Source organism: Melanerpes formicivorus, unplaced genomic scaffold (genome assembly GCF_026170545.1).
Source record: "Melanerpes formicivorus ecotype bairdi unplaced genomic scaffold, bMelFor1.0.p_v2 SCAF_102, whole genome shotgun sequence".
NCBI classification, from domain to species: Eukaryota; Metazoa; Chordata; class Aves; order Piciformes; family Picidae; genus Melanerpes; species Melanerpes formicivorus.
Window position 1 is genome coordinate 293,032 of NW_027142454.1, and position 23,169 is coordinate 316,200.

Genomic DNA, 23,169 nt, shown 5'->3' on the forward strand with positions numbered 1-23,169 from the left:
ACCTTCAAATACTGGAAGGCTGCTCTAAGGTCTCTCTGGAGCCTGCTCTAAGCTGAACAGCTCCAGCTCTCTCAGCCTGTCCCCACAGGGGAGGTTCTCTATCCCTCTGATCATCTTGGTAGTCTCCTCTAGACCCTCTCCAGCAGGTCCATGTCCTCCTTGTGCTGGGGACACCAGGACTGGAAGCAGTGCTCCAGGCGGGGTCCCAGCAGAGCAGAGAGGCAGAATCACCTCGCTCATCCTGCTGGCCACACTACTTTTGATGCAGCCCAGGACATGTTTGACTTCTGGACTTGTTTGGGTCACAGTGATGCCAGAATTGGGGTGTTGTTAACACCATGACCACGTCCCTCCAGACTGACTCAGACACCCTACACCCTCTCATTGCCACTTCTTTCTAATCCTCAGTCATCACCTCACTCTGACCCTAGCCCTGGTGTGCTCAAGGATGCTCAGCCTTGTAGGATTTACTGGGAAGGACCCCAAATTCTCTGGAGGTGGTTTGAAAACCCCCTGCTATTAGCTCAGTGCCATGGAGCTCTGCAGCTGGGCAACACCTGGGAGACCAAAGAGAATGAGCAGAGAAAGGGCAGACCCGGGGGAAGGGAGCAAAGCTGTGGTCAGAGCAAGGGGTTCTGCAGGCATCACTTGGGCTGTGACACCCAAACCATGAAGCCTGAGCCAGCCTTTGACAACTGGTCACCTTCAGGGTGCCACCCCACAGAAGCCAGAGAGGCTTGGGCCAGGGAGTACAAAATGTAAGGGACTGAATGTCAGCGCGGCTTGGCAAATGTCAGCCTCAGCTCAGCTCCTCTGAGATGGAGCTTGCAGCATCTCTGCTGGGGATGCTGAGCTCTGCCAGGGACTGCCTGTTAGCCAGCAGCACCCCAGTGACGAGCAGGGTGCCGGCTCAGCTCCCCTGCCTCCCCCTGAAGCCCCCTGCGGCAGGCAGTGGGATTCGCGCAGCTCCAGCTTCCCGTTCCCGTCCGGAAAGCAGGCTGGAGCCGCTCTGGCACGCCGCTGGCATTTGCTTGCCGCTTCAGTCCCTCTCCACAAAGCCTGTCGGGGGACACCGAGCAACAGGAGGGCAGAGGCAGCTGCTCTTCATTTACACCTTCGAAGTAACCGGGGGAAAGGATTGGGCAGCCCCAGCGGGACGCCCCCCACCTCCAGCCCAAATAAACAACCCTGAGCGAGGCCAGGGCAGAGAGGAAAGCATCACAGGGTCTGATCTTGTCTGGCCCGGCACCCACGGTCCCAGTTCTCTCCCAGCTGACACCCCCACGCCCCCCCCAAAAGGCATTCTGTCTCCTCCCTGCTGCCGTGATTCCTCTCCAAGAAGCCAGCAGTAGAAGCAGCATTTCCCCAGTCAGCTGCTTCGCTGTCTGCCTGCATCCGTCACAGCTGCTGCTTTAATGACGTAAATCAGCTTTTATTGCTCCTCACTTAGAAAACACAAAGAGGAGGCAGCTGAGACAGTGAGCGGGAAGCTGCTACCACCCCCCCACACCCCAATCTCTGTTTTTCTCTAAGAGATGCTTGCTGAGGTCCAGGCATCTCCAGCTGTGTTGAGCCATGGAAGGGTCTGGGGGCTGTACAGATGCCTGTGTGAGTCTGGAAAGCCTTTGCAGAGATTTTGTGGCACAGAGCCATGAGAAGAAAGAAGCCCTGCTGCATCTCTGCTAAGAATAGACTGGACTGGACTGGACTGGACTGGACTAGAATAGAATAGAATAGAATAGAATAGAATAGAATAGAATAGAATAGAATAGAATAGAATAGAATAGAATAGAATTAACCAGGTTAGAAGAGACTTCTGAGCTCATCAAGTCCAACCTATCACCCAACACCATCTGATCAACTAAACCATGGCACCAAGTACCCCAGCCAGTCTCTTCCTAAACACCTCCAGGGATGGGGACTCCACCACCTCCCTGGGCAGCACATCCCAATGGCCAATCTCTCTTGCTGGGAAGAACTTCTTCCTAACATCCAGCCTAAACCTCCCCTGGCACAGCCTGAGACTGTGTCCTCTTGTTCTGGTGCTGGTTGCCTGGGAGAAGAGACCAACCCCCACCTGGCTACAACCTCCCTTCAGGCAGTTGGAGACAGCAAGAAGGTCTCCTCTGAGCCTTCTCCAGGCTAAGCAACCCCAGCTCCCTCAGTCTCTCCTCACAGGGCTGTGCTCCAGACCCCTCCCCAGCTTTGTTGCCCTTCTCTGGACACCTTCCAGCATCTCAACATCTTTCCTAAACTGAGGGGCCCAGAACTGGACACAGGACTCAAGGTGTGGCCTGACCAGTGCTGAGTCCAGGGCAGAATGACCTCCCTGCTCCTGCTGGCCACACTGTTCCTGATACAGGCCAGGATGCCATTGGCCTTCTTGGCCACCTGGGCACACTACCCCACTGCATCTCTAGCACCCCAAAACCTGCTTGCAAAGCTGGGTGCATGGGGGGAACAGGTTCTCCTCCTGACTACCACCACAGAATTTCACAGGGGTTGGGGCTTTTTTGGTTGCACTTCTCTAAGTCAACCTTTCCTGGGGCCTCTAAGGGAGCTGGAGACAAACTGTCTCCATTACTGTCCCATGGATAACTTCTTGTCCCCCAGGACTCCAAGGTCCTTCTCCCATGTGCTCTTTGTTTCAACAAGACTGAGCACCCATCCTCCTGCAGCAGCTAAAGCAGGGGCTGTGGTATGGGAAGCCCCAGAGCAGGTAGTCTTTTATAAAGGACATATTTTCTTCTCCAGTGCCCTGCAGGAGCTGAGGAAAACCAGCACTCCCCTATGTGCAGGTCAGAAAGTCAGAAACTAAATAAGGAGAACTTTCACTATCTGTGGTTTCTAAGCCCCATGCACCCAGAAAACCCACCCTTGGCAGAGGATCCCCTGGTGCTGTTGAATCCAGCCTCTCCCATTGCCCCTGACACCTTCTAATGCTGATGCTGGCAGAGCTAAAGTGCCTCCCTTGTGTGCCCAGATCCCAGGGGAGAGGAGTAAACCTACAAGGGAAATTGAAGCACTGCCTTCGTCAGTCCCATTGCTGCCTGCCACAGCCCACAGTTGGGGCTTACAAAGCAAAATTGCACCCCCTGCCCAGCCCAGCCAATGCACCATCTTCAAGGTGTTACAGCTGCCTCTGCTCCTGCTGTTACCATCCCCAGGATGCTCTCTGCTGTGTTTGTCCACAGAGGGCACATCCTGCTCTAACTGACCCAACAGCCCCATGAATCATGTGCAGAACAGGGCTATTTGGGCTCATTTGGGACTTTATGTTCCATAAACTGAGGCTGTAGGAGGAAAAGCCTCAGATCTGTCATCTGGGAGGAGAGAGGGACAGCAGCCACATCCAGCAGGACAACTGGAGAGGATGATTACCATAGGCTTGGGGTTGTTCAGCCTGGAGAAGAGAAGGCTCCAGGGAGACCCTCTGGTGGCCTTTCAGTACTTCAAGGGACCTCTTAGAAAGCTGGGGACAGACATTTGAGCAGGGACTGTTGTGAACAGGACAAGGGGTGATGGTTTGAACTGAAAGAGGGAGATTGAGAGTGGAGAGAAGGGAGAAATGTTTGACACTGAGGGTGGTGAGAGCCTGGCCCAGGCTGCCCAGAGAGGTGGTAGGTGCCCCCTTCCCAGACCCATTCCAGGTCAGGTTGTTTGGGGCTCTATCAACCTTCTGTCATTGCAGGTGTCCCTGCTGACTGCAGGGAGCTTGGACTAGATGACCTTTAGGTCCCTTCCAACCCAAGCCATTCCATGACTCAAGGATTTTTTTTCCTTCTAACTGGAATTCCTAATGGAATTCACAAAACAGACAGCAGTGGCGCGGGACCTGGCACGGGGACCACCACTCTCCTTTGTGCTTTCTTCCTCACAAATTGCAAGGAGTCATGGCAGGAGGGAGGGTGTTCCTGATGCACATTGCTGCCTGTCAAAGGCAGATATTCAGGTCATCCCTATCCAGCCAAGACACACCAGTGTTGTTCATGTCCCCGTTGCTGAGCCTGGGCTGGGTTGGAGGCGCTGTGCCAGTGACCCTTTGGTGTGCATTAGTGTTGGCTTGATGGTTCATCTCTCATTGCATGACCTGGTTAGCAGGCTGTCTCTGCTGCCATTGGGCAAGGGAAATTGAATTGCAGCGCTCAGAAATTGCCTTAGGAGTGACAAAGCAAAGCAAAGTGGCCTGGGCACCTTAGGAGATGGAAGCAGGAGGGGGAACGTGGAGTTGCTGCGCCTGGGATAATCATCAGTGTCCCTCCAGCTCGCCTGACAGCTGGCACTTAATCACCAAGGAGCACACACAGATTGCATCTACTGTGTGCTGCAGAAAGAACCAGCTCCTCCTAATGCTCTGGTGAAAGCCAGAGGGGTTTGAGGGGAGCCTGGGCAAAGTCTTGCCCCGAGCATGCTTTCTCTCTCACACTCAGAGGGGGTCTGCTCTTCGTATCGGCCATGGCTCCACGGTTGTGCAAATGACACCTGAAGGCAGCAGTGAGCAGCAGCTCTGACTCCTGTCCTGTGCAGGAAGTGTTGACTGGCATGTGAAGTGGGCTGGGCAAGTGGTTGTGGCTGTGGCAGGTGGCTGCTTTCCACAAGGGTTTGCAGGGTTTGAAATACTGGGTTTGAAAGTGCCACCAGGAGGCCAGCGTTTCAAGAGCCTTTCCCTTAATGGCAGAGCCAACAGCAGGTAGGAGGAAGCAGCACACTGGGGCCAAAAGCAGGTGAAGGAGTTTCTGTCACCTCCTGCAAATGTGTGAGGAGTGTCATCTTGAATGTCACCTGGCCTGTCAGAACATCATGGGTGCTCCTGAGAGAGGTTCTGGGGAAGCTTCAAGGGTCTAAAAGGGCTTTTCATTGTGGATGAACTGCTAGGAAGGGGAGGATTGGAGGGGGTTAATTGCTCACTCCTCCTCTAGCAGCAGCCTGCCCTCTTGCAGGTGGTACCCAGAGGCTGCCTCCCTATCCGCATGTCTCAGTGGGGCTGGAGGTCTCCTACAAACATCTATGGAATGAATAACAGTTGGGAAGGGAAAGGAAAGGGAGGCAGTGAGACACTGCCAGTGTTAGCCAGCATTGGGAGAGCTTGTATCCATGTGTGAGCTCCTGGGAGCCCCTCTGGGATGCATTTCCCAGGGAGAGCAACAGGAGCATCCCCTTCTGCTCAGCAGGAGCACCTTTGCCACACACACAGAGCAGTGTTTGAATAATGCCTTCTCCTTAGTGATGAGGAAGGAAAAGGTGGATTTTAAGAGCAGAACTTTGCCCAGGTGAGTAAGGATGAGTGGGCAGAGCAGGGGTTGTGTTTGCTCAGTTAACTGGCAGAGGTGGAGGGGGAAATCACCATGCAGAGCTCAGAAAGCAGGAGGCCTTGGGAAGGGTTGAGCCTTGCTTCTGGAATCTGAGAGGAACAGAGGATGTTGTATTTGTGGCTCTCCTTTTCTGCAAGGCTTGTGCTGGGTGTATATTCTGGTTACAACTGCATGCTAAGAGTCACTATGCCTTGGGAAAACACCCTCATTTCCTAACAGCTACTAACACAAATTAATCAAACTAGGGAAGCAGGAGGGTTTCTGTAGGATCCTTACGTATTCTTGCTGCTGTGGCAAGGCCAGCTTCACCTCACAGCAAAGCTCAGCTCAGGAGAAGTCCTCAGCTTCTATTTCTTACCCAAACCTGATGTCACCTGTGGTGTTCCCTGTGCTGCTGCCCCATGCTGGGCCTGGGCAGGGTGCTGTGGCATGGTAAGTATGGTGACCTCTGAGCTTGATGCCTGCTGCAGGAGGTTTAAGCCATGAGCAGCATTCACATGTTTCTCTGTGCTCGTATTTAAAACCAGCAAAGGTGATAAAAAATGTCATGACAAATGTGCTGTGAGGGACTCTGCTTAAAAAAAAGAACCAACCAGTTAATTATCTTTGCTTTCTGTTCCCCTGACCGCCTTCCACCTTCTTCTCTCCTCCCAAAGGCTGTGGGGTAGCCAAGGAGCTTCTGTGCAAAAACCCTTTTGCAGGTTTCTACGTGGTTACAGTTTTTTAACAACACAAGTAGCAAAAGAGGAGCTTGGCTCTGGGTCTCCCACGTCAGCCAGTGCCCCAAACGGGTTAGCAAAACCCAGCCCCCGGGCACGGGCTGGTGCAGATAAGCAACCTCTGGCGGCTGAGACCCAAGGAGTCGATGTGGGTTCACCTCTGCCCGTGGTGTGTTGGTACCACGGCGTTGGTGGCACAGTGTGTGGTGTACGGTACAGCAAACCTTGCATGTCTCGTTTCACCCCGGGCTGGATCTGGAGTTTGAAGGAAACTTCATCCGCGGAGCCGCCTCCACTTAAACTGCAAGCATCCAGCAGCAGCTAAAGCGCCTCAAGGAAAAGCCTTAACCCGCAGAGCGCTGGGCTCGATGCTGCTGCTGCTGCTGCTGCTGCGGGGGAGAGGTCCCAGCCCCCAGCTGCCTCCTGCACCACTCCAGGTTTCCCAATCACGGTGGGGGCCCCTCCGCAGCGAGCCTGCGCTCTCTGCCCGGCGCCGCGGTCTCTCCGGCGGCCGCCGGCACCCAGTCTCCACAGTGTGCACCAGCGGCTCTGGGGAGGCCTGAGGAGATGCCGCTGGGAAAAGCCGAGGAGCCGGTCGAGGTCTGGACCGCGCTTTGCCCTTGGTGACCACCCAGCCCCTGAGCCTCGGGGGTGCTTCGTCCTCAGCTGCGCCGCCCGGCTCCTCTCCGCGCTGCCCGGCGGAGGGACGGCGCCGCGCCCGGCGGGAGCGCTCCAGCATCGCCAGCCTCGGCACGTCCGCAGCTTTGCCTCGCCCGACTGACCTTATCTAGCCAAACAAGGGCCAAACCAAACCAAAACAAAACAAAAAGAGAGCCTTTGAGAGACCAACCCAATTTGGCAGGTATGAAGCTTCTCTTGAATTGAGACAAACAAAAAAACAAACCCAATAAAATCAAAAGAGAGAGAAACGAACCCGAAACAAAACCGGAGAGTTGAAAGCAGCAGGGAACATGACACCCGGTTGACTTTGCCGTGAGCTCCTTCCCACCACCATAAAACCATGTGGTGGCCTTTGCAAGTCTCTTTAACTGGTCTGTTTTGTTCATTCCTCTTCTCTCCTCTCCTCCACTGGGGGGGGTGTGGGTGGGTTTTCTGTTTGTTTGGGGGTTTTTGCATGACGTCTAACCAAAAAAAGCTGACTTCTCCTCTGCCTGCCTTTGAACCTCTGGCTCTTCTGCTGGCCAGCAGCTAACACTCTCCTAGAGGCATGAGCTAACATCAGTGCTAGCTGCCTGACATCTAGCCTGGTCCTCCTTAGATGCCCTTTGTTGCATTTTTCCTTTCTTTCTACTATTTCTCTTCCTTTTTCATTTCCCACCCCCCCCCCCCCCTTTCTGTTGAGCCACCTATCCAAGAGAACTAAAAACCAAACCCAAACCAACCACATAACAATTAAAAGCAATTCCAGAGCCTGCCCACCAAGCCACCAAGACTAAACCAAATTAACAAAGCCAGGCAAAAGCTCACGGCAAGGTCACCGCCCGAGTGATGTTCACCTGGGTGCCTGCTTCCAACTCCAGATTAATTCAAGGATCTCCCAGTCCTTGGTTAATGGCCACCCAAGCAGTTCTGTTGTGCTACAGGAAAGTGATTGTGGAAGTAATGAAAAAGTCCTAATGGGGACCAAAAATGTCGCTTTAGACCACCTGCATGAGCTCCACCGACACGGAAAGCTGCTCCAAGAGGGCAGCAAGTAACTTCCCATCCATGCATGGTGCATGATGGCTCCTGGGAGGTGGGGACCCTCTAGATGCAATACAAAGTCACCACAGCTCCTGCATAGTTCAGTGCCCTTTGGTTACTAACTGTGTGCCAGCCGTGCTAGGGACTGCATCTGTCTGCCTGCCCCCTCCAGCTCTGCCTATGCATAACTTTATCATGTATACCGTAGCTTCTCATTGGGCTTTCGTTGGTCATCTGTTTGGGTGTTTCCTCCTTGATTTAGTCGGTTTAGATTGCCCTATTGTGTCGAGCAACCCCTCCCCCCCGCCCCCACACACGGTGAGTTGCTGTCTCTGGCCTGATGTCACCTCCCTTCTTTTCCCTTGCAGAACCGCATGCACGAATCCCTGAAGCTTTTTGACAGCATCTGCAACAACAAATGGTTCACAGACACCTCCATCATCCTCTTCCTAAACAAGAAGGACATATTTGAGGAGAAAATTAAGAAATCTCCCCTGACTCTCTGCTTTCCTGAATATACAGGTAACGAGAGGAGGAGAGCACAGCAAAGGGGGCACGGAGCGTTTCCCACCTGGGCTCTTGGGGTGCATGAAGAAGAGGGTGGCCAGCAGGTCAAGGAAATTTCTCCTTCCTTTCTGCTCTGCCCTAGAAAGGCCACATCTGGAGTGTTGTGTCCATTTATAGGCTCCCCAGTCCACAAGAGACAGGGAACGACTGCAAAGAGTGCAGCAGAGGCTGCAAAGCTGCTGAGGGGCCTGGAGCAGCTCTCAGGAGGAAAGGCTGAGAGCCCTGGGGCTGTTGAGCCTGGAGAAGAGCAGCCCCAGAGGGCATCTGAGCAATGCTCAGCAAGAGCTAAAGGGTGGGGGGCAAGAGAATGGAGCCAGACTCCTGTCAGTGGTGCCCAGGGACAGGACAAGGGGCAATGGGCACAAACTGGAACCCAGAAGGAATCCTCCATCCAACCAGGAGGAGAAACTCATTTGATGTGAGGGTGCTGGAGGCCTGGAGCAGGCTGCCCAGAGAGGTTGTGGAGTCTCCTTCTCTGGAGAGATTCCAACTCCCCCTGGCCATTGTGCTCCTGGGCAAGCTGCTGTGGGTGCCCTGCTTTAGCAGGGGGGTTGGACTGGGTGATCCCTAGAGGTCCCTCCAGCCCCCACCATACTGAGATGCTGTGATGCTGTCATGCATCACAGGCTACCAGGCTAAAGATTTCCCACTCACTTCCCTGCAAGTGTTATTTCAAGAAATGCCACAGGATCACCCCCACCATGAGCAGTGGCCCACTCAGAGTGTGAAGATGACTTAAACCCAAGTTCTTTGCCAGCAAAGGGCCACCACAGCTGAGCAGGGCATTTGATCTCTGCCTCACAGGTGGTTTTGAGGCCAAGACAACATCTTCAGGTGTGGGGCTGGCAGCCCACTCCCCAAACCCATGCTCTGGTTCCCAGCATCACTTCGGAACATCAACAGGTCCCTCAGAAAGACAGTTTGCTCAACCATCATCAGTGGGCAACTGGTCTCTGGGAGACCAACACACAGGCTTTGTTAGGCTGTTCTTCATCTGGAGCCCATCTCTGCTGTGTCATAATCAATCACATCCCCTGGAAATAGGGAGGCTGAAGAGACACCTTCTGGCTCTCTACAACTCCCTCGAAGGAGGTTGGAGCCAGGCAGGTGTTGGTCTTTTCTCACAAGGCACAACTGATAGGACAAGAGGAAATGGCACCAGGGGAGGTTTAGGTTGGACATGAGGAACAATTTCATCCCCCAAAGGGTTGAGAAGACCTGGAATAGGCTGCCCAGGGAAGTGGTTGAATCATCATCTCTGCAGGGCTTGGAAAGCCATGGAGATGTGGTGCTGAGGGACATGGTCTAGCAGTGGCCTTGGCAATGCTGGGTTAATGGTTGGATGTTCTTAAAGGTCTTTTCCCTCCTAAACAATTCTATCACTCTGTGGGCAAGTTCCCCTGTGGGTCCTGGCTGACCACCATGAGAATCCTTCTGTGGTTCCTGACTCTACCCAGCCCTCCAGCCTGCAGACAGCAGGTCCCACAGCTTGGCTGCTTTGGCTCAAGGTGGAGATTTTTGTCACGTTAGTTTAGGAGGCCCCCAGCTTTGCTCTCAGGCTGGCTGACACCAAGCTTCTGGCCACGGAAAAGCTTTCAGTCAAGTGCAGATAGAAAAGGAGGAGCCTGATTTTCCTTAGGCACTGCCCACCCACACCTCTTAACCCACAGTGCAGGGAAGAGCCAAGGAGGCTCTCAGTGCTACTTGGAGATCAGAGAAGAGGCTCTGCAATGGGGCAACGTGCGGGGAAGCCTCACTTCTGCTGCCTGCCTGCAGCTGACCCACTAGTGCTTGAGAACACATCACCCATGCCGAGGCTGCAGCTGCACCCTGCTGCATCCTGCCAGCTTCCACAAGCCCTCCTCAGCATCCTGAGACAGCCCCAAAATAAGCTTTTACAGTCATGAATTATTTAAGCTCACCAGAGACACCCAGCTGAGTCCAGCCGAGAGAGAGAGGAGCAGATCCCTTTCTTTGTCAGGAAATGGAGCTGTGAACAGGGAGCACCGAGAGTGTCACAGCCCTGGGCAAGCCACCAAATGGTTAGCCAGAGCTTCCTATCTCCCAGCACTTGGCTTTCTCACTGTGAATAGGCAAAAACGATCCATCAGCAGCTACCTGGGGGCTGAATGGGCTGTGGCTGTGGAGCTGAACCACTCCCTCCTTCAGAAGAACATGGAATCATAGAATCAGTAAGGTTGGAAAAGACCTCAGAGATCATCAAGGCCAACCTGTCACCCAACACCTCATGGCTACTAAACCATGGCACCAAGTGCCACATCCAGTCCCCTCTTGAACACCTCCAGGGATGGGGACTCCACCACCTCCCTGGGCAGCACATTCCAATGGCCAACAACTCTCTCTGGGAAGAACTTTCTCCTCACCTCCAGCCTGAACCTCCCCTGGCACAGCTTGAGACTGTGTCCTCTTGTTCTGGTGCTGGCTGCCTGGGAGAAGAGACCAACCCCCACCTGGCTACAACCTCCCTGCAGGGAGTTGCAGACAGCAAGAAGGTCTCCCCTGAGCCTCCTCTTCTCCAGGCTAAGCAACCCCAGCTCCCTCAGCCTCTCCTCACAGGGCTGTGCTCCAGACCCCTCCCCAGCTTTGTTGCCCTTCTCTGGACACGTTCAAGTGTTTCGATATCTTTCTTAAACTGAGGGGCCCAGAACTGGACACAGGACTCAAGGTGTGGCCTAACCAGTGCTGAGTACAGGGGCACAATGACCTCCCTGCTCCTGCTGGCCACACTGTTCCTGATGCAGGCCAGGATGCCATTGGCCTTCTTGGCCACCTGGGCACACTGCTGGCTCATGTTCAGCCTATTAGCAACCACTACCCCCAGGTCCCTTTCTGCCTGGCTGCTCTCCAGCCACTCTGACCCCAGCCTGTAGCACTGCCTGGCTTCCTCCCCCTGGGAAGGGTTGGATGTTTGTCACCACCCACACATTTCAGCCATCCACTCCTCTGCTTGGGCCTGGTAGAACCAACATATTCCTGACAAGTTTGTCTGAAAAGATCTAATAATGGAGGTGTCACAGTTGGGCTCTCACAGCAATGCCAAGCCCAAGACTTGCTGCTTGCCATCTTTTGCATGGCTTGGAGAGCAGCTCATCACCACCCTCTTTCTAGCAGCACTTCTGATATCCTAGAAGATTTTAATGGTTGAACTTAATGAGGATGATCTCAAAGATCTCCTCCAACCAAACTGACTCTGTAGTTCTATGGGGTTTGTCCTACCCTCTTCCTTTTTGCCTCTCTCTCATCACCTTCATTGTGAGGAACTTCCTCCTGATGTCCAGCCTACATCTCCTCTTGCTCTAGTTTCAAACCACTGCCCCTAATCTTCCCTGGTGTCCACCAGTAGCCCCACTCTGAAGTATTGCCCTTACTCATCCCTGCTGCAGAGACTGGAAGAAGAAGGAATGGGGATTTAGATTAAACTTTTCCTTCCCAAGCTATCCCAGCCCAAGAGAGGGTGGGGGAGACAGACCCTCAAACACACCTAAGATCTCAGCTCACCTCACAGAGAAAAACTTGTTTCTGGAGCACTCCACCCCCAAGTGAACCAAAGCAGTCCTCCCCAAACCCCCAAGTACCTCCAAGATGCTCTAAATTCCTTTGAGGTGCTGCTTTGGAGGCTGGCAGTTACCACAATGCCAAGGAGCCTCCACAGACCTCTTGGCTTCATTGATCCATCAGAAAGGGCTGGAAGCCCTTCCACTGCCCCAATTAGAGGTGAAGAACATCTCCTCCCAGGCATTTGCAATGCCACTTAAGTTAGAAGCCAACTCCTGCCCAGACTTTAGACCCAAGCATACTCTTGGGCTTGCTCACCCCTGCTTTGCTGACCTCATCTTGGATGGTGATGATTAAAAACCAAACCAAACCCAGCATTAGCAGAAAGTTGCCCTGGAGTGCAAAAGAATCATTTGCTGGAAGCCTTTAAATCAAACCAGTGTGCTTTCACCATCACAGGCAGGTGCCACAAAATGCCTTTCATGGAAGGAAGCTCCTGATGGCCATCAGTTCTGCTGACAGCATTATTGGAAGGGTTCATCCACAGCTGCATGCTGGAGCTCTGGTTGCTTCCATCCCCTTCATCCATCCATCCATCCATCCATCCATCCATCCATCCATCCATCCATCCCAGAATCACCAAGATTGGAAGAGACCTCAAAGATCATCAGGTCCAACCTGTGACCACAGACCTCATGACTAAACCATGCCACCAAGTGCCACATCCAGTCCCCTCTTGAACACCTCCAGGCATGGTGACTCCCCATCCATTCATCCATCCCCTTCATCCATCCATCCATCCATCCATCCATCCACCCACACTTGTGACTAGCCCACAGTACATAGCCCAGCAGCAGCAGCAGATTCCAGAGCATCTTTTAAACCAAGCTGGCATTAGTGATTCCCTCTTCTCCCACAAGAAAGCCATCACCTAAATCCTCAGTGCCTTGGGACAGCCAACTTCCCTTTCATCAGATACCCTCCTGATTGGGCACAGCAGGTGGAACTCTTCTCAGCTTCTTTGCAACGTTCTTCAACCCCCCAGAAAATATTTTGCTTCTCTTGCTTGGAGCAGAGTCTCAAGTCTCATGGGCTTGACAAGTCTCATGGGCTTCATGAGCTTGTGTCTTCAACCAGCAATGCAATGCATGTACCTAGAATCACAGAATGTGAGGGGTTGGAAGTGACCTTTAGAGGTCATCCAGTCCAACCTGCCCCCCAGGGCAGGGCACACAGGAGCACAACCAGGCAGGGTTTGAAAGTCTCCAGAGAAGGAGACTCTGTGATCTCTCTGGGCAGCCTGCTGCAGGGCTCCAGCATGCTCACAGCAAAGTTTTGCCTCATGTTGAGGTGGAGCTTCCTAGGTTCCAGTTTGTACCCTATTGTTCCTTCTCTGTTCCTTCACTGGGCACCACTGAGAAGAGCCTGGCACCTTCATCTTGACACCCACCCCTCAGATACTGACAGACATTGGTCAGGTCCCTTCTCAGCCTTCTCCTCTCCAGACTAAACAGCCCCAGGGCTCTCAGACTTTCTTCATAGGAGAGATGCTCAGGTCCCTGAATCAGGCAGGTGCAAGTGACTGCCCACATCAGCTGCCTTCAACCACAGCAAATCTCAAGCCCAAGGAAGGTTCTCTCTAGCAGACAACATTTCCCACCACTAAAGCATCATGGAGAGGGATGCAAGAGCATTACCACTGCAGGACCTTCCATGGCTTGTGGGCACTGGCACTGGGCAAAAGCAGCCAAGCTGGAGGGCTGTGCCCCAGGCCAGCCAGAGAATCTGGGTCTAGCAGACCTGAGGAGGTGGCTGAGTGGAGCTGTGTGTGTGAGCAGTGTCCAGGCTGGCCAGATGAGAACGGATCTGCTCTTTTGCATGACTGCTCTTGAGCTTTTGTAACACAAATCCTGATGCTGAATGAGGCTTGGCACAGACATCAAACCAAGGAACTGCTGGTGGTGGGATTTCAGCCAGAGCTCTGGCAGAGAGCTCTGCAGCCCTCATTTCTCAGAAAGAGGGACATTTTGTATCAGCTTTCCTCTGCTTTTTAATGTGAGAAAACCCCCACTTTGCCCTGTAACAGAGGCTGGATCCTTTAATCTCCTTTTCTCTTAGGGGTTCAGGGAAAGGAGGGCACAGTTACCAATGCTGTCCTCAATTCATGGCCACTTCAGCTCTTCTTTTCCATCAAAGCTGAAACTTTAATCAAACAACCTAAAAAAAGGGAAAAAAACCCCTCACCCAGAGCCCAAACCATGAGCCTTTGCACCAGGTCAAGGACTTACTGCATTCCTGGCAGGTTTTTTTTACCTCCTTTTTTATCAGCATGACGTGGAATTTCTGCTGCCTTTCCCATCATAGCTCTGTTTAACACTCGGTCCCCTCCATCCATTTCACCTCTATGGACTATAAAAAGCAACTCAGGATAAAAACAATACAGCTGAGGTGGCAGGGGGAGAGCATCTCCACCTCTGCAGCAGTCCTGGCAGTCAGCTTGGACACCTCCAACTAGAGCAGGTTGCCCAGAGCTCCATCAAGTTTGCCCAAGGGTGGGGTCTCAACCACATCCCTGGGCAGCCTGTCCATCACCTTCACTGTGAGGAACTTCCTGCTGATGTCCAACCTAAATCCACCCTGCCCTAGTTTCAAACCACTGCCCCAAATCTTCTCTGAAGTCTCCCTCTCCCTTTTTCCATGAAACAAACCTGCACCTTTTACTCCCTCCTGATCCCATTTTGTGGGCCTGCTTTGTGGATCTTCACAGAATGCATCAGGTTGGAAGGGACCCTCGAAGGTCATCTTGTCCAACCCCCCTGCAGGCAGCAGGGACATCTCCAACTAGGGCTCAGGGCCACATCAAGTTTGACCTTGCCTCCAGGATTGGAGTCTCAACCATATCCCTGGGCAGCCTCTTGCAGTACTTCATCCCTTTCACTGTGAGGAACTTCCTCCTGATGTCCAACCTAAACCTCCCCTGCTCCAGTTTCAAACCACTGCCCCTAACCTGCCTTAGAACACCGCCAGGGATGTGGGGCCTCCGTGAGCCTTAACCTGCTTTCCATCTGGGCTCTCTCTCCGTAGGCCCCAGCTCTTTCACGGAGGCAGTGGCTTACATCCAGGCTCAGTATGAGAGCAAGAACAAGTCCCCCAACAAGGAGATCTACACACACATCACCTGCGCCACCGACACCAACAACATCCAGTTCGTCTTCGACGCCGTCACCGACGTCATCATCGCCAACAACCTGCGGGGCTGCGGACTCTACTGAAGCCCTCTCCCCCTCCCCTCCTTTCCTCTCCTCTCCCCTCTCCTCCTCTCCTCTCCTCTCTCCTCTCCCCTCTCCTCTCCTCTCCTCTCCTCTCCTCTCCTCTCCTCTCCTCTCCTCTCCTCTCCTCTCCTCTCCTCTCCTCTCCTCTCCTCTCCTCTCCTCTCCTCTCCGAACCTCTCCTCTCCTCTCCGAACCTCTCCTCTCCTCTCCGAACCTCTCCTCTCCTCTCCGAACCTCTCCTCTCTGAACCTCTCCTCCCACCCTTCTCCCTTCCCTTCCCTTCCCTTCCCTTCCCTTCCCTTCCCTTCCCTTCCCTTCCCTTCCCTTCCCTTCCCTTCCCTTCCCTTCCCTTCCCTTCCCTTCCCTTCCCTTCCCTTCCCTTCCCTTCCCTTCCCTTCCCTTCCCTTCCCTTCCCCTCCTTTTCCCTCCCCTCCCCTCCAGCAGCCTCCTGCAGGCCCACAGACAGGTCCTCTCCCTTCATTGTTTTATGTTGTTTCCTCCTCAGGAGAGGCTGAGGAGCAGAAACAGAAATCCCTCCTGCTACCCCACCCCCCTCTGCAGCCAGTTCTGCTTTCCCCAGCCCCCCTTTTTTCTCTCTTCCCCCCCTCCCCCCCCCCATTTGGATTTACTTTGGGTTCATTCCCTTGCTGCCTGATTCTGCTCCTCCATCCCAGCTCGCAGTGCTGTAGAAGGAGCTGAGGCTGTCCCCACTGAGTGCATCTCAACTGCCAAAAGACAAAAAGACAAAAATACTTCATCTTTTTTATAAAAAATAACCCAGAAAAAGAAAAAAAAAAAAAAAAAAAGAAAGAAAGAATCAAAGCCTTAAAATATTGCTCAGCACCAGTGGTAGTTTGGAACTGAAACTTCTTCCTTTTCTTCTACCCTCTTCTCTTTGGGTTTGGTGTTTTGTTTTGCATTGAAATGAAGGGATGCTTTTAATCCTCTTGCTTCTTTCACCACCATTCCTTTTGGGAAGTGCTAGCTGCAACCTGATCGTTGGGAGGGTGCCTTAAGGCTCCAGTTCTCACCCCAGAGCTGGAGGGCTTGGGTGTGGACGGCCTCCTTTGTGTGCCCAGCCAGCCCTCCGAACAGGCAAGCAGCCCTGCTGAGCTCTGCTGGTGTCTGAGGCAGACACAGTAACACAACCTACTAAGCCTTGCCTAAAACCATTCCTTGCTGGTAACAGTTTTACCTCAAGCCTCTCCAAATTAATGCTAAGCTGAGTCTAGTGGTTTCAGTAACCCCTTCCATAGGCCTGGGTGCCAGGCAGCTGAGCAAGGTGGTGGCAGCTGGGCTGGGACCTCCGGAGCGTAGGCAGCCAGGATGCCCTGGGGGTGGCATCCTGCTGGGGCCCTTGCACCTCCTGGGGTGTCCTGGTGAGGATGCCAGCCTGGGGACCCAGCAGCCTTCCCCAAAGCACCTTCTGATTTCAGCACAGCTGGGGCTCCTCTTTCTAAACATCAGCCCTGAAGTGCTGGGGTGCACCAAAAATCTTTACTCCTGGCCTCCTCCAGGCAGGGTTTGGCCTGCAAGGAACTGACACGAGGAGAGGTGCTTTGGGAAACCTCACCACGATTAGGTGTGCCTCTCTGGCATCTAAAGAGCCTTGAGAAGCCCAGCCTTGCACTCTGAGCCCCCTCAGGCTGGCCTGTGTCTCCTCTGCCTGGGCACCCAAGAGAGACAGCAGCAGGGTTGGTGTCTCCAGTCAAAGTACCTAAAGCAAGGGGGATGGCTTATGCTGGCCACCACCACCTTCCAGGGTGCCAAGGAAGGGCTCAGGCAGCTGAGTCGAGTCAAGTGATGGAGCAGGAAGGAAAAGTGCAAGGAAGAGAGGGAAAGGAGGGAGGAAGGGCAGGAGGGGTGGTGTGGAAAGGGCTGGGGTAGCACCTAGCACAGCCAAATACGGGGGCACAGAGAGGAGAACAGACATGGCTGGGCTGTGGCCATCTGCCTGCCATCACCAAGAGCTCTGGACACCTCTGGGGTGCAGGCAGAGGGGACTGAGAGAGGCAGGGTGTCACCTCTGGGAGTGCACCCGTCCACCCTGAGAGTCTGTTTGGTGTCTGGGTGAAATGGCCACCTCCAAGGTCCCACTTGTGTCACCCTGGGGCAATGCTGATCCCTGCCTCTCCTCTGCCTGACCCTGGCAAACATGAGTCTTTCCAGGGCAAGCCACAAGTCCTCTCTTGGGAGCTCAAGCCAGGGCTGTCTTACAGGTCTCAGGAGGTCTCGGGAGTTTCCCCAGGGCCATGTTTGAGAGGGCAAATATCTTACTGTGCCTCTCTAGGAGAGAGCAGCCCAAAGCAGCATAGCCCAAAGGCAAGGGTCCAGGTGAGCATCAGTGTGTGGGAGGCAGGGACAGAAGCAGCTGTGGTGTCACAGGACACAGAGCACCAATGGGAAGGTTTGAAGGGGAGAATTTGAGGGAGAGAAGTTGCAGAAGGGAGATGAGGCAGGTTGAGGCAGCAGGAAGGACAGGAGGAGAAGGCACCTGGGAGCTGGAGGAGAGTTCTGTCAGGAGAGTGCTCATGGGACAGTGGTGACAAAACCCCAGGCAGAGGTGTGAGCAGCAGCACCCCAGGGCAAAGAGGGGAGGCCTGTGGAGGAGGGCAAGGTGGCTCCCACCCATCTAGGCAGCTCACAGCCCAGCAGCTGCCTCAGTAACCCCCTGTAAAGCTTTAGAGGGTAAAAGTGGCTTTAGTGTGGCCAGTGAGGAGCCACTGCTGCTCTGCTGGGCACTGACAGCAGTAGCAGCAGGTCTCTGCCCCCCCCTGCTCTGGCACCAGGCAGTGCCCACCTCACTCCTCACCAGCTCAGCCTTAAAATACCTCTGGTGGCATCAGCTCCCTCAGGGAGCTGGCCAGCCAGCAAAGCCAGGAGCTCCCCTCTGCTCCTCAGCCCACAGCCCAACTCGATTGCCCAGCTCCCAGCCCCTCTCTCAGCTCCACTGAGTGCTGGTGAGCCCTGCTCTGCAGCCCTAAACCAAAGGAACCCTGACCAGGAGCCCTGCACCTCTCCTGGTGTTTGCCTTAGCTTAGGATTTCCAAAGCCAGTGGGAAGGTTCCAAAGGAAGGATTCCCAGTGGGAAGCACCTGCCCAGTGCTTTGGCTCCTTGTGAGGTACCAGCTGATGGCAATAGGAGCTGGAGGGACACAGAGGGCTGGGGATGCTCCTAGAGCACCTGGCCCGTGCAGGTGGCTTGTCCCAGCGGTGTCAGCCAGCATCCCAACGTGCACTGAGTGCCAAAAGGAGGGCTGAGAGGTGAGCTGTTGGCTGCATAAAGTGGAGGGGACTGCTAGAGCCAGCCCTGTGCACTGTGGTGCACTGATGGCTCCTGCTGGCAGCCAGGCAGCTCTTCCACTGGGCTCTGTCAGAAGAGGTTGAGCAGCAGCACTGGAGTCCTGGAGATTGTCTGTTCCCACCCCTTGCTGTGGGTGACATTTTGCCCAGGGAAGCAGCAGCTGCTGTTCTCAGAGAAGGCAGCACCAAGCCAAGGCTTCAGGAGCTCCCAGTACGAACGAGGAGCAGCTGAGGGAGGTGGAAATGATTAGTGTGGAGAAGAGGAGGCTGAGGAGAGACCTCCTTGCTCTGCACAGCTCCCTGAAAAGAGGCTGCAGTGAGCTTGGGGGTGGTCTCTTGTTCCTAGTCTCAGGTGATAGAAGGAGAGGAAATGGCCTGGAATTGTGCCAGGGGAGGCTGAGGTTGTAAATGAGGAATCATTTCTTTGCTGCAAGAGTGGCCAGGGATTGGCAGAGGCTGCCCAGGGAGGTGGTGGAGTCCCCATGCCTGGAGGTGCTCAAGAAACCTGTGGCCATGGCACCTGGGGGCACAGTTTGATGGCCTTGGTGGGGTCAGATTGCTGGTTGGACTCAATGATGCAAGAGGGCTTTGCCAACCCAGCCAATTCCATGATCCTATGAGGTGCAGAGGGCTGGTTTGGTAAAGGCAATTTCCATGAGCTCAACCCAAACCTCTGCCACGTGCAGCCGAGCCAGCGGTGCTGTGCTCCAGGCTGGATTCAGCTGCCCTGCCCTAACCCCCTCTTGCCCCAGCCCCTCCACTGCTCCAGCTGCTTCCCCAGGGGAGAACCAAGGTCTGGTGCTCCACAGGGTGAAAAGGGAGACAGAGAGGGAGGCAATGTGGCCAGGCAGAGCCTTGTCTCTCATTCTCTCTGGCATATTAAACATCTGAAGCTTCCTTTCAGCTGCTGCTGCTGCTGCTGCTGCCTTTCACTGCCTCACAGGAGCGTCACGAGGACGGGGTGACAAAGGCTGGAAGCAGCATGTGGCAGCTGAAATGCTTCCAGGGTTAAGTGCCACTGCTTCTGCTGCTGGATGGCCACAGGGAGCTGTCTGCCTGCAGAATGCCTGCCAAAGCCCCGCTCACCGCTGGCATCCTGCACCCTCCCAAGCCCCTGCTGACAGATGTGCCTTCCACAGGCAAGCTTTTGCCCTGTGGTTTTCCTAAACACCAGCAGCTGCCTGGAATGCAGGCTTTGGAATGCATCTCCTGCCCTCAGAAGCCTCCTCCTTCGTAGCCCCTTGTCCTCCAAATCCTGACCTGCCCACACCCCGGGTCTCGCTTCAGCAGCAGGCTCCACGCAGCAGGGATGCTGCCACCAGAAGTGGCACCAGGGCACAGGGGGCAGGTTTGAAAAGCACAAATGGAGAATGTGGCCTGTGAGGAGCAGCTGAGGCAGGGAGGATTGTTCAGTGTGGAGAATAGGAGGCTGAGGGGAGACCTCATTGCTCTCTACAGCTCCCTGACAGGAGGCTGCAGGGAGGTGGGGGTTGGCCTCTTCTCCCTAGTCTCAGGGGATAGGAGGAGAGGAAATGGCCTGGAATTGTGCCAGGGGAAGGTTAGGTTGGAGATGAGGGAAAATGTCTTTGCTGCAGGAGTGGTCAGGGATCGGCAGAGGCTGCCCAGGGGGGTGGTGGAGTCCCCATGCCTGGAGGTGTTCAAGAAATGTGTGGATGTGGCACTTTGGGAGATGGTTTAGTGACTGTGGTGGGGTTGGGCTGGTGGTTGGACTCGATCCCAGAGGGCTTTTCCAACCTTAATGATTCTGTTAAATACAACCAGCTGGGGATGCACCCTGCTGCCCTTCAGAGCTGAGGTGGGAGTTTGCCAAAGGAGTCCCTTTGGGGATGCAGGAGGCTTGCAGTGACTCAGGTCACTTAGCCAGCAGCAGCTGAGGGGCATCAGGTTGAACACAGCGTTAGCAACTCAGGATGGGCATCAGGCAGCAGCACAAAGGAAGAAGGAAGCCTCTCCACTGGCTCCATCATGAGGGGCTGGGTGTGTGGAGCCATGGGACAAAAATGATGCCAGTGGCTCCTTTGTTTCAACAACCATTCCAGTGAAAGAGGGAGAGGGAAAGCCCTGAGGTGAGGCTGCAGGGTTAGGCTCCTCCCTGGGACGATGCAGCAGCTGGGCTTGCCAGCAATGAAGAGGCACAGGAAAGCACACAGTAAGATCCAGCCACATTGTTTCAAAGGCCATGTGATTTTCTTGAGCAAATAGGTCGCCCACTCACTCCCATTTCCACCTTCAGCCAGAGGCCAGCTCAGCGAGGCCGTCTGGCCCCTCTGGCTGCTGGCACCAGGCTGTCCCTGTGCCCCTGCCCTCCTGCAGGCCCCAGCTAGCTCTCTCAGCTTCCCACCACCTCCTCCAGCTGAACCTCTCTCAGGTGTTTTGTACAAGAATTAGCTCCTTGCCTTCAAGCCACCTTTCCTGACTGGCCTGGAGAACCTCCTGGGGAGCAGGAGGGCCCTTGTGCCTCCTCAGTTGGTGTGGTTGTGTTTCACAGGGCACTGAAATTACTCATGAGAGCAGCCTGCACTGTAGTGGTCATCCAAACGCCCCTGGTGGCTTTGAGCTGTCCTGGCATGAGCCCAGCACTTGCTTGCAAAGGGACAGACCTCGTTCTCAGGCCGGGAATGCAACCTCCAGGAGGTCAGGGTGGGATGTAGCAGAGGTCCTCTTGCCAGAACATCTTCCTTGTGCCCAGTCAACTGCTGTGTGCCAGGCAGCTTGACACCGTGTGGGGGGCAGCCTGCCTCCACAAGGCATTTTGCAGCTGATGCTGAGAAAGGCACCAGCCCTGCACTGCCAGCCTGTGCCACCTGCCCAAGGGGCTTATGGCCAAAAGATCTCCTGAAGCCAGGGAGGGTGGTGGAGCTCCTGGGAGCAGGGCTGACCCTTGGCCAATTAGAGAAGCTTAGCACTCCTGTCTCTGTGTCTTTGTCATGGGCCAGGTTTGAACCAAACCTTCTCTCTAGCTGTTTCCAAAGGGACTAGATAAAACATTCATTAAGGACCTGCAGGGTCAGCAGAGGTGGTGGTGCTGCTGCTGAGCACCATCCTGACCCACCCAGCACACATTTGCATCTCCAATGCAGGCACAAGAAAGCGGAGATGTGAGCCAGGTGACACAAGGGAGCAGACCATGGTCTTGCCTCCATCTCCCCAGGGGAAAGAGCAGGCAGAAACACTCTGCCAAAGCACCCTGAGTGTGTCCATTACCACTGCCAAGCTCCTGTGATGGCACCAGGGGATTGATGCTGACAGGTAGAGGTACCTGACCTAGAGAAGGTGTTACACTGAGGACATGGCTTGTGGGAAGGGACTTCTCACAGGAGCAGCAGCCTCTGAGGTGCTGCAAAGACTGACTGGGGGATACAAGCATGACCCCCATAGATTGGTGCATTAGTAAGAGGAGGAGAGCCAGAGCCTCCCAGCTAGTGCACCACAGGCAGAGGGAGAAGGAAAGAGCTGCATTTGAGAGAGGGCAGAACCACCTCCACCTCCTGGAAAGGGCAGATCAGTTCTCCACAGGCACTGGGTGCAGCAGGCATGGGAAGGAGAGACCTGGGGAGGAGGTGGAGGGCTGTGAGCCAGCCCAACACCTTCTGCCTTAGCCCCTCACCCCCCCCAGTGCCTTGGAAATGACCACTGAGATTAAACACTGGCTGTCCTGTGGCACAGGCAGTCGGCTCTGGGTCTAAAAGCCCTGCTCCAGGGGTGGGAGAGGAGATGACAGTGGCTAACAAGGTCACTTTCTGCAGTGCCTGAGTCTCAGCAGCTTTTTCCAGCACTGGAGCACCCCAGCAGCAGCAGGAGGCAAGCAAGGAGGGTTGTTCCATGACAAGCCACTGCCCCATTCACTAGCCCAGGCCCTCACTGAAAGGCTGGGCCAGCTGGTCCTTGAAGCCCCTTCCAGCCTGGCATTCTGTGACTGATTTAACACCCTCAGCTCTCTCCCCTCCCCCTCCCTTTCCTCCCTTCAGCTCGACAAGGGAACAGCGACCATCGCTCCCACTCCAGGCTGTCTCCCCCTGCTTCCCCACCACCTTTCCTGCTGAAGGAGCACCAGAGGCCACCAGGATGTCCCTTTGGCTTTCCTGCTGATTCCTCCTGCATGTCTGACAGCCCAAACTGTATTAACTGTAATTTTGTACTGAAGGGTGACTGTCCATTGGTCGACTAGAGCATTAGGTATTGTAATAATTTATTGGCTGTGGGTAATGTATTTATTAGTTACAAACTGTTAATAAAGTGCCAGCTCTTTTCTAGTGTGAGAGGGTTTTATTGTGCCTCCCTTCAGCGCCTCCAAGCTTCCCAGGCCCCCTGAGAAGCCTACATCTTCTCCCTGCCCAGGCAACACAGGCTCCATCTGCACCTGGAAATGAGGCACTGGGGAAAAGGAGAGGAGCCAAAAGCATTCAAGTTTTCTGTGCTTGGGGTGGAAGTTTTCCTCCTCAAAGCAGAAGAGCTTCACACCGTGGTTGCTGTTGGTTCCTTGAAGCCTCTCCTCCTCTCCTGGAGCTTCTTGCCCACGTGTATTGGTGCCAGCTCATCTTTCTCTGCTGCTGTTCATCTGTGTGCATCCAGCTGCCCTTTGGGTACCCTTGAGTGGAGAATGCTCAGCTCGGGCATGGATCAGCAGGGGAGAGCATCCCTGTTGTCCCACTCCTTCCTCCACTGCTTTGGCTGCAGATCCATTACAAGCTTTGCATTTCCTTCCCATCACCTCCTCGCTGGAGCCTTGTGAACAGAGGCAAAGAAGCCATTTCT

General features: G+C 54.4%; 1 protein-coding gene across 2 annotated transcripts in view; it reads left to right on the forward strand.

The window, feature by feature from the left end:
• The window catches only part of GNAO1 (G protein subunit alpha o1), a 230,871-nt gene that overhangs the window by 197,712 nt on the left and 9,990 nt on the right, over positions 1-23,169 (forward strand). The window contains exons 7-8 of one of the 2 annotated variants that reach the window (XM_068166614.1): positions 8,104-8,257; positions 14,903-22,673. The exons of the other annotated variant lie outside the window; for it this stretch is intronic. Coding sequence (XP_068022715.1) covers positions 8,104-8,257; positions 14,903-15,090 — 342 coding nt within the window. The 3' untranslated portion in view covers positions 15,091-22,673. Of the gene's footprint in view, positions 1-8,103; positions 8,258-14,902; positions 22,674-23,169 lie in introns of those variants that run through there. 2 annotated transcript variants of the gene reach the window in all.